At 40.1% G+C, this 11,691-nt stretch overlaps 1 protein-coding gene across 1 annotated transcript in view; it reads left to right on the top strand.

Annotated features, from left to right (window-relative positions):
* The window catches only part of LOC109034571 (uncharacterized), a 130,922-nt gene extending 119,812 nt beyond the window's left edge, over nt 1-11,110 (top strand). The window contains exons 5-6 of the mRNA XM_019047795.2: nt 1,128-1,504; nt 7,958-11,110. Of these exons, the coding sequence (XP_018903340.2) occupies nt 1,128-1,504; nt 7,958-8,200 (620 nt within the window). The 3' untranslated portion in view covers nt 8,201-11,110. The remainder of the gene's footprint in view (nt 1-1,127; nt 1,505-7,957) is intronic.
* Nucleotides 11,111-11,691: the final 581 nt, after the last annotated feature.

Here is an 11,691-nt window from a genome sequence, read left to right as displayed (position 1 = left end):
GAATGCATCTCTTTTTTTCGCCCATACTCGCTGCAGCCCGCACCTGTTTTTCATCGTCATGTTTACACTGCCGTGCTAAGGAAGAACGCACACTGCATGAACATTAGAGAGTTGTAAAATTTCATCCGATAGAATGCACACTTTTTAGGAAAGCTATGAATATTTTTCATCCAAATTTTCAGACACTTCAGATCGGATCACGATCGCATTCTCTGAAAAACGCAAAGAAAAATATCCGCAGATTTCCCTGAAAATTCCAGTGCTGCCCCAGTCGGGGAAAACCGGGAAATGCCAGGGAAAATGACGAAAATGTCACACTGGAAAAAAAACACATTGGATCTAGAGTCCAGACTTTTGAAAACATTGACGAGAAAAAATACACTTGATTCAATCAGATTTTTGCTTAAATCAAAAGGAAATCCGTTCAAATTAAGAGGCTTGGTTCTTGTTTTCAGCAAAAATCCGATTGAATCAAGAGTATTTTTTCTTGTCAATGTTTTTAAGAGGCTGGACTCAAGATCCAATGTGTTTTTTTTTCCAGTGCAGGGAAAATTTGTTAAATCACCTTCATTTCCTTTCTAGAATGGGTGTGAGGTTTCGAACGACAAATTTTGCCCGAAATTGTTTTTTAATCATGCCCTCTTGACCATCCGTCACATCTTCAATTGTCAGGGAATTTCACCAAAATGTGCCAGAGAAATCAGGGAAATGTCAGGGAATTTCATTTTCTAAATTCTGTGGCAACCCTGAAATTCGTACTTTATCCAAGACAACACTGGTAAAAAAAAACCCTCTTGGTTCAAGAGTGCAGTTTCTTGTCGCCGGATTTAAGAGTCTAGACTCGTGTTTCAATGCAAAATCCGCTTGAATCAATGCAAAATCCGCTTGAAACAAGAGTTCAAGACTCTTAAACCCGGCGAAAAGAAACTGCACTCTTAAGTCAATGCACCGCGGCATTGGTCCAAGAGGTTTTTTTTACCAGTGAATTTGGCAACTTCTGTTGGCTCATACGGCGTTCTTCCTCATAGCACGGAAGTGCAATGTATCCCTATTTTTTTTAATTGCATGTGCAATCCATCTGTTTCCGATCGTCATGTTTACAATGCGTCCCTCTTTTTCTGTTTCAGACGGGACTGTGATAAACGTCTCTCGCGGGGTCCGGAAGCGGGAGATGGTGAACCTGACGTCGACGGGCGTCGGCGGGGAGCTGCGGCGAGTGGGGGTGGGGGTGGGGGTGGGGGTGGGCCCCCTGGAGCTGAACAAGGACAACGCGCGGCAGTCCTCGTCGTCGTCGTCCTCGGCGTCGTCGGCGGGCGTCGCGGCGCGCTCGCCGCCGGCCAAGAAGCGCGGGCGCTCCCGCCGGAGGACCCTCATAGCGTGGCTCACCCAGGGGCGGCGCAAGGAGGTCCCCGCCCAGCTCGGCACCCCCATGTGCTCCATCCCCGCCGCCACCAACCACTACACCTGCACCAACCTCGACGAGCCCTACAACCCCGTTAGCGAGGTGAGGAAACCTGGATGGTATATTTGGATTGCATTTTGCAAAGAGGAACCAAAATCATCGCGATGATGCTAAGATTGTCCATTTTCAGCCTTGGCGATACAATTACTGATTCATAAAAAAATATGAAATTCGCATGGTAATATATGGTATATTTGAATTGCATTTTGCAAAAAGGAACCAAAATCATAGCAATGATGCTAAAATTGTGCATTTTCAGCCTTTGCAACACAATTACTGAAATCATGAAAAAATATGAAATTTGCATGGTAATATTTGGTATTGGTAATATATGGTATATTTGGATTGCATTTTGCAAAAAGGAACCAAAATCATAGCAATGATGCTAAAATTGTGCATTTTCAGCCTTTGCAATACAATTACTGAAATCATGAAAAAATATGAAATTTGCATGGTAATATTTGGTATTGGTAATATATGGTATATTTGGATTGCATTTTGCAAAAAGGAACCAAAATCATCGAAGATTGTGCATTTTCAGCCTTTGCAATACAATTACTGAAATCATGAAAAAATATGAAATTCGCATGGTAATTTTTGTCTTTTTACAGTTTTTAGCGAGTGAGATAGAATCTGGCAATGGATAATCAAGGTTTTCTCCCAAAACAAAAGAAGTTACACAATCTTCTCAACATTGCAATGCTCCTGGTTCCCTTTTGCAAAATGCAATCCGTTTAGGGTCGTTTCTTGGTGGGTCTACAAGCCCAGAATTTCCGGAAAGTTCGGAAATGGTACTGATGTTTGTAGGGCGGTCCGGAAGTACTGAGAAAGTGCGGATATCCATCAGGAGGTCCAGAATTTTTCATTTTTGTCGCAATTTGAGAGAGAAATTCAAATTTTTGAAATTTTCGAATTTCGTCGAATAGAGGTACTGAAAAAGTACTGAATTCTCCCGTTGAGGAGGTACTGAATTTATCGGGAATGTACTGAAAAAGTACTGTAAAAGTGCTGATTTTTGGCCAGCCTGCAGCCCGATTGTTGAAAATGTTGGCACGACAAGAATCGAAAATCGATGTAGTACACGGCGCAGATAGGGCTATTTGGATTACATTTTTCAATAAGGAACCACTATTCCTGGCCCATTTTAGGAACAACATACATGCCATTGGTTTCCCTATGCAGATATGTGCTTTTATGAAAGAGCCAGTGATAGTGGTTCCTTATTGCAAAATGAAATACATTTCTTGTCTTATCGTGCGACATAGCCAGTTAAAGTTTCAACAATCCGGCTGCTGTTTTAGTATAGACACCCTGGACGTATTAGGGGTTGCCACAGTCAGGCATACCGGGAAAACCAGGAAATGTCAGGGAATTTTGAAAAGTCAGGGAAAACCTGGAAATCGTCACCTTCCGCCAAAGTCTGCGCCATGCATGCGACGTTTAAAAATTTTCGCCGCCATTTTATTTTTTTTTTCTCAGACATTGCTTAACGGAGCTCGACTATATCGCAAAGCACGCCACGCCACTGGAATTTATTAGAAATGTTCACATCATCCAATAAATAGGAGTAGTAGCGCAATTTTCCGGGATAACCCCTATCACTTTTTTCCCGTCGAACTCCGTCTTAAATCATTGCAAACTTTCATCTAGGTATTCATTAACCTTTGAAAGCTTCCGATGAGCGTCACTCATTGTTCAACAACCCTCCCTCAATCGTCTCGTTAGAAGTTTGGACAGCCAACGCCTCGCAGAAGCCGCATAAACGCTGGGAAATGTTCTGAGCAGGCAAAGCCTGGAGGATATGATGGATCTTCGGATTCTCGGGTGCCAATAATTATGCGCATAAAATCTTTGAATATTTGCTCGGCGGTATACCTAGTGTCTACAGCAGCACCCTCACCTTCCCCTACTGTCAACGGTCAGCCATGGTTGTCACGCCATGGGCGAAACTATCGACCTTCGAAAAAATTATTGAATTGTCCAGTTTGAAAAAGACCCTACACTGGAAAAAAAACACATTGGATCTAGAGTCCAGACTCTTGAAAACATTGACAAGAAAAAATACTCTTGATTCGATCGGAATTTTGCTTGAATCAAAACGAAATCCGCTTAAATTAAGAGGCTTGGTTCTTGATTTAAGCTAGATTCTGATTGAATCAAGAGTACTTTTTCTTGTCGATGTTTTTAAGAGTCTGGACTCTAGATCCAATGTTTTTTTTTCCAGTGTACCTCTGAGGGGAAGAAAGTGAGAAGAACGAAAAAACTGATTGGAATTTGGAACTAAAATTGTTTGATTGTATGGAAATATTTTTGGGGCAGTTGTCAAGCTATTAAACAGAGACTAAAATGTAGTGGCACCAAAGTTTCCGATTTTTCAGTCCAGGAAATATAGACTATTTATGCTAAAGAACAACCAACGAATGAATTATATCATGAAGAAAGTTGGGCTTGCGCGCTTTTTGCATTTCTGGCCTTGCAAATATGGGTGATTAAAAACTCCAGAGATAGATCGTTTCAAAACCATACGAAATCCATCAAAGTTATTGTCAGCTGCTGAATACAACTATTCATACTTGAGAGTTATCCTCGTTGCATATCCCAAATATTGAAGGCATTTTGGATCTGGACTCCATCGCCGAGCCAATATGTTTCAAGCTAACGAAAAGTTGGAAGTTGAGGAATGATACTTCGCTGTTAACTTAACTGGTCAGTTGCATTTTGCAAAAAGGAACCAAGAACATTCCAATGTCGGTAAGATTGTGCAATTTTTTTTATATACTGATCATCTAAACAAGTTTCATCTTTACTTTCAATGAACTGTAAATTCAAGATGAAAATTACCTTTGTAAATTTAATTTTATGCATGATATCAGTAATTCTATTGCAAATAATATAATTTGCACAATCCTAGTAACATTGGGATGATCTTGGTTCCTTTTTGCAAAATGCAATCCAATTCATAATAGGTGAAACAAAGATAATTAACCCTACTTAATGAACTCTCGCCGGCAAAAAAAAAATTATGGCCAGCACTACTGTGAAAGCAAGTTATCAGCCGAGATTTATTCCTCAACATCCAACTTTCTGTTAACTTGTAGCGGAGCTGTCAACTTGAGGCGGTGGGGTTCAAATCCAGAATGCCTTCAATTTGCGATGTATGCAACGAGGGTAACTTTCAAGCTTGAATAGTTGTATTCAGGCGCTGACACTAAACGCGGCACGCCTGATAGAGAACCATATTGACTGAAATCGTCCAGCTCTAAATCAGTCTTTTTCACGAGACGTAGAATTTTTTTTTTTTATTGCTTCTCGATAGCAATACGAGGTCGTGGCAGCGTTTAAAACCATGCATATTATTTCTTTCTAGAGTAAGATGAACGGGGGTTTTCAATAATTTTTTTTTATTTGCAAAAAAAGAAATATTAAATTTGTCATCGATGACGAAGTTGCAAAACTAAGTATTGTTAAGACCTATAAAAACGCATAACGCATCGAATTGTTTTTCTTTTATTTTAAGTAAAGAACAAAATCTAGCTTTAAATCCGAATAAATTTTTGCGCGATGAAATTCCGTCTACAACCTTTGGTTAGATTCAACTCTTCCATTGGAGCAGATTCAATTTTTGGGCAACATAGTGGGTCACTAAACCATAAACATCTTAATACATCTTTCTGGAGGAAAATGACGCGTAGAGCACGATGCGCACATGAAACGCGAAAAAATAACTCAGGCATAACGCAATTCAAAAGGCGCAACTTTTTCGTAAATTTAAAACGTCCTGGTTTGCGCCGATCCGAATGGTGTCATCCGGCACCAATCAGAAGCGAGCTCGGGTTTTTACAACTTCCGTCCAGGGTTTTTCTACTTCTCGATAATGGAAACAGTAAGAAAAACAGAACTCAATCTTTAGAATCAAAGAACTGAATTTTATTCATGATGTCCGTACTTAATGAGCAACAATTTCGCATTGGAATGAGTTTTATTTCAACCATCATTAATGGAGGAGTTAGCGATTTGACTACCGAAGTACACCACTTCCATTATTTTCCCGTCATTTCGGCACGTTTGAAGTTCCCTCGAGTTTTGGAACTTTTTAAAAGCGGGCTTGTCCTAAATCTTAGCTCCAAACATACCCAATTAATCACCACGCAATTTTCTCACCCGGTACTTTCAGAACATTAAATAAAAAAACACGAAGTTTAGTGACCCTTGGACTTATAAGACCGGACGAAATGTGGACGGATTCCATCTACAAAATCAACCATGGGGCAATTTCAATAATGGACCAACCAGAGCGATCGAATCGTCCTGTAACTTCGACAACCCTGCAACGATGCACATATCAGCGGACCATGGTGCAGCAGTAATATGCTAATAAGACGGTAATAAGTCTTGACCGACTAGAATCCGCCGTCAATACTCCTCTTCGACGGGGATCGCAGCCAGGGAACAAAGTGAGCAAAGTTATTCAAAAAAGTTACGATGAAACCGCAGCGACTGAGGTGCTGCCCCGAACCCCCGAACCCCCCCCCCCCCCCCTCACATCGGGGTTCGAATTACTCAATCTGCAGTTTCACAGATTCACACGCGCGTCGCCTCATCAAGCGGATCCGATTCACGTCATAGGTGTCCGGCCAGACACCCTCGAGAAAAATTATCCGATATGATGCGGAAAGGGGGAACCCTCTTGTCTGCCGCGCCTAGGAAAAATGCCGTATGAACCCTCAGACGTTGCTAAATTTCCTTTGATAAAATACGAATTCATTAGGAAAGCTGTGCTTATTTTTATTCAAATTTTTCCGACGATTTTATTCGTACTACAATCTAAACTATCTGCAGATTCCGAAGGAAAATATGAACAATATATCGATGGTGGAACTGCAGAAATGCGTATATCGGTTTGCGGCGTTGCAGACTTCCTGTCATACTTTATTTTTCATATGGAAAACCACTTAACGTTATTTATTGAGCACTTCGGATATTTTTCTTCTCTACGTGAAGAATATTCTGTGAAAAGTTCAAGCCACGATGTTGGTTCGGTTTCTTTTTAAAGAATAAAATAAGAGCGGAGATTTTCAAACACCGCAACCGATATACGCATTTTTGCAGTTTCACCATCGATATGGGAAATATGAAATTCTTCTAAAATTAATGAAATCAGAGGAAATTTGGCAACATTCGAATGTTGTTACAGCGTTTTTCCTCAGCAAGGCTGTTGTGCCGTCTTCCCTCGTCCTTAGGTATGCTAATATCAAGGCTGCTTTTTCATTATCATCTAAGAGGCGTCAGGTTTTGAGAAAATTGGAAATTTTCGGTTTCGTGTTTATACGAATTGTATTCCCCTTAACATATTTTCAGGATTAAGGGTCGTATCCATAGTTGTTCGTTAAACAATTTCTTCCCTTGTGGGTCCCATTTGTGTTACATTGTGTTATAGTAGGCCTATAACAAAATTTTCAACAAATCATCATAAAAGGGGCTGCTTTAACGAGTGTTGAGTCAAATGCAACAGTGAAACGTTGAAAATAGATCATTGCGAAGATTTACCATGATTTGCCGCCGAAATCGGTTACAATCTTTAAAAGAAAATTCAACGAGTTTTTCTACCATTTTTGAGTGAGATATCCCCAGAAAAAGTGAGTCAGCCTAACGTCAGGCAATGTTTCATAAACTACCCTGAGTCAGACTCGGCGGGTTGATAGACATAGCTATAGACATAGAAGACAGACGGAGTATGGAGCGATCCTATTGGTTGAAATGGGTGGCTCCTATAGACTAGGGGAGAAAATGATGGACTACTATAGGGTCTCTCTTGGATTGCCGTTAGTAAGTCCATTACCAAACTCCTTTGTCCATTGCAACCACGCGCTTCTACCAATAAGATCTCTCCATATCTCTTTTGTCTTCTTTGCCACGTTTGTCTATCGATTTCAATAATCGGCCCGCAGGGTAGTTTATGAAACATGGCCTGACATCAGACTGACTCACTTTGACCAGGATGATGGATATTTTCACTCTTTCAGGTGTGCGCAAAAACAAAATCCCGAATTTCAACCGATAAGCTAAAAGTATCCTAAACATCTGCCCAACCGATATCACGTCTGTCACCATTCATCAATGTTTCTCTCTGCGTTTGTAACATTGGCGGATCGAGCAAATCGGCAACACAGGATTCCCTCCATTCAAACCTATGGAAATACATCGATTCTTGGAGGGGCCAGGTGCTCCGACAAGAATCGATATATTTCCACAGGTTTAAATGGAGGAAATCCGGTGTTGCCAATTTTCTCAATCCGCCTCTGGTTTGTAAACCCGTTTTTTAATCGTTTTTTGGTTTCTTAACCATCTTTCGAGTGAGATGATGGATTCTTTCGCTCTTCGAGGTGTGCGCAAAAACCAATCCCGAATTTCAACCAGATAAGCTAAAAATATCCTAAACATCTGTCCTGCCGATATCACTTGTCACATTCATCAATGTTTTTCTCGTTTGTTCAGGTGAGCGAGGCCGTCTACGCGGAGCTGGACCGGGTGCCGACGCCAGCCTACCAAAACACGAGCTACTTGGACTCGTGCGACGCCGCCGCCGACCCGGGCGTCCCGACGACTGCGACGCTCCCCAACAACCACAACCACAACTTCTACACCGACATCATCCCCGTCCACTACGAGCAAGTCAACAACTACAACGGCGCTGTCTACAGCCGCGGGAACCACGCTGTGCCATCCGATTACATTTGAAATCCGCCGCCCTCGATGGGGAATTCAAACAGATAAAGCACAAGTGGACCGTACCAAGTCACATCAACTGTTGCCAAATTTAATCGGCCAATTTAGTTTTTTACATGAAAACGGTTGGGCAGATTTTTAGGCAAATTTCAGTGATACTTCTGCGTAGTACAAAGCAAATTTCTTCAAATTTTCAAAGAAATCCTTACAAACGTTCTCTTGTAAGGAATTATAGTGCCTGGTTAAATTTCCTCGAAGGAGGAAAAACCTCAGTAATACAGGGTGAACTATAAGTTCTGGACCATCCCTATTGCTCATAAGGAACCACGCCACGCTGTGCCATCCGATTACATTTGAAATCCGCCGTCCTCAATGGGGAATCCAAACAGATAAAGCACATGTGGACCGTATCAAGCAGAGAGGAACCAAGTCACATTAGCTGTTGTCAAATTTAATCGCGCGTTTTGATTTTTTACACGAAAACAGTTGTGCGGATTTTTAGGCGAATTTCAGTGAATATTCTGCATAGTCCAAAGCGACTTTCTTCAAATTTTCAAAAGAGTCCGCGTAAACGTTCTGTTGTAAACACTTAAATTGCCTAGCTAAATTTGGCAGTAGCTGATGTGACATGGTTTCTTTCTGCTAAACGCGGTCCAAGTAGAGGGAGGAAAAACCTCAGTAATACAGGGTGAACTAGAAGTTCCGGACCATCTCCATAACCCATAGGGAACCGCGTTTTGCCATCCTGTTACATTTGGAATCCGCTGTCCTAAATGTGAGACTTTAAATAGATAAAGCTCACAGAGAGAAGAGGAAAACCTCAGTTTATAGGGTGATTCAAAAGTACTTCAGTTTTTCATACTGAAAATTTTAATTTTACGATTATAAAAACTTAAATTCACATTAAACATATGTACTATATCAACCAAGAATTTTTAGTTCAGTGAGCTGACACTTTCTGTTACTTGAACAAACTCTCTCTCCACTGAGCCAGTGGCAATTTAACAAGTTGGCAAGAATGTTTTTCCTTTATTTAAATCCATCAAAAATATCGATTTTAGGTGAGACAAATCGATTGTTTAACATATATTGAAATGGAGATAAAACAGCGTTGTCAACTTACATGAATCGCCACCCGCACTGAACTGAAGTACAGCCCTGTTGACTGAAGCGGTCGGTCCTCTGAACTGGAAAAGCTTACTGTACTCTTCAGTTCGTGTAACAGAGGTTTTTCCTTCGCGAAGTTTTAAAGGTGCAATGACGCAATGAGGTTGTTTCGTTACAAAAATATAGGACTTCTCAATGTTATCCTATTGGTATTAGAGACAAAATATATAAGAATGTGGAGTGCGTAATTTTCGGTTTAATTTTTGTGCCATAGGCTCTAGCATTTTCTCAAAAAATTGATCGCGCACTTCCTCACTTCTACTATTAATCTCCTCAAGTGCCATACAATCATAGCCATGAGCTCAAGGAAACCAATACACACAGGAAGGAGACATATTAACAAGTATATAGGTAGGGATCAGTTCACTTTATGGTCCCATAAATTGAGGGGCTTGGAGAACAAGGCGCATAATTGCAGTTTCTGAAAACATTGAGATATTATATTAATGATTTCAAGTAAAACTAGTCTTAGTGCATATTTAATAAAAAATGTGCTCCAAAATTCCAATTTTTAAGCATCGAAGAATCAGTTGGAACCTTCTTTCCGCCATAAGAAGCCTTGTAATTTCGAAACTTCAAACACGTATTTCTCGAAATAGTAGAAACTGCACTTATGCGCCTTGTCCTCCAGGCCCCTAAATTAGGAGAAGTTGAATTTGCAGCCTGGATCATGCGGAGGAGAGGAAGGTTCCAAGGATTTCTGAGCCTCCCTCCCCCTCCACCGACAAAAAATTTTCTCAGACTTTTCTGGCGATTTCAGACTTTATAAAACTCTGACCCCTCATTCTGTTGAAAAATGATTGCCTTCGTACAACCCCTTCAGGGGCAACTCCTGCGGACTGATTATTGAAATTGATGTACAAAGCTATAGACAAAGAAGACATAGGGAGTATGGAGCGATCCTATCGGTTGAAATGGGTGGTTCCTATAGACAAAGGGAGAAAATGATAGACTGACTGTCGGGTCTCTCGTGGGTTGCCGTAAGTTAGTCTATTACCTACCTCCTTTGTCCATTGCAACCACTTGCTTCCACCAATCGGATCTCTCCATATCTCTTTTTTCTCCTTCGTCTATAGCTTTGTCTATCAATTTCAATAATCGGCCGCTGGAAGTTAGCAACTTTGTTTTTCCTTCCGTTTAAATGTGTAAGACAATCGATTCTTGGTCACACTGCTTGCTTTACCTAAAATCGATTTTTTTAATGGATTTAAATGGAAGAAAAACAGTGTTGCCACCTTGCAAAATCGCCACTGAACCCCTTTAAATGGAAAATGTCATACCCTTCCACTTATTATCTACGTACAACGAGCTGCCAAAACTATCGTAATGGCCGGAACTTCCTTGGAATGTAATATACGTCTGTTCTGTCGAGGTGAAGATTCGTGGATTTCTGAAAGTACAAATCTGTCGGCTTTTTTGCACATGCGAAAAGGACTCCGAATTTTAAGCACGAATTTTTTCCCTATAAATTTATCTCTACTCAGAGGCATCAACCTGTGATGGTTTGCACGAGAGTTTGCAAAACTCCAAAGTAAAAACTGCATACATTGAATTTCGTTGTATTTATTCCATATGTAAATTCAGCAAAAATCCGTCCATGTATAATTATAATTACAAAAAAATATTATGCTATACTTGTTTCGCATTGTTTGTAAAATTCGTGTACCTAATTAATAATAGTCAAGACTGTAATATATTTGTAAGAAATGAATCCTGTGTAAATAAGTATTAAAATAAAACTTCCAATGAAAGTAATTTGAATGTTTTATCTTTCAAGTCCAATTTAATAGCCATCTCGCAAAATCATATTCTTGAAATTTCATTCAAGTTTGGAAAGAATCTTTTTTCCTTATAATATCATGTTAGGGATCCCTTCAAACCTACCTCAGTTATAATGAAAACCATAAGTGACCTATGTACAAATAAGGAGCTGCTTCAGGAAACGGCTTTAGATGAGGGCCATAGACTTGCAGTAATCTTCCCTAAACAAGTGTTTCCTATACTCTTGTTAGTCTGAAGCCAAATCCTAGGAACATTAATAATTGGATTGCATTTTACAGAAAGGAACCAAGAGTATTCCAATGTTGCTAGGATTGTACAACTTACATTCTTTGCAAGAAATTACAGAAATCACGCAAAAAATTAAAATGAAAGTAATTTTCGGCTTGAAGTTATAATAGTTTATTGGGAGTAAAGATAGAACTTGTTCAATTGCTGGATTTATATTTGCAAGGTAAAAAAGTTGCACAATATTGGTGACATTGGAATGCTTTTGGATCTTTTTTGCAAAATGCAATCCAATTAAAGTGTCGAATGCCAAAAATAACATTAAGCAT

This window comes from Bemisia tabaci, chromosome 6 (genome assembly GCF_918797505.1).
Source record: "Bemisia tabaci chromosome 6, PGI_BMITA_v3".
Classification (NCBI taxonomy): Eukaryota; Metazoa; Arthropoda; class Insecta; order Hemiptera; family Aleyrodidae; genus Bemisia; species Bemisia tabaci.
The sequence above is the reverse complement of the archived record's forward strand: the minus strand, read 5'-3'. Positions and strand labels throughout refer to the sequence as shown.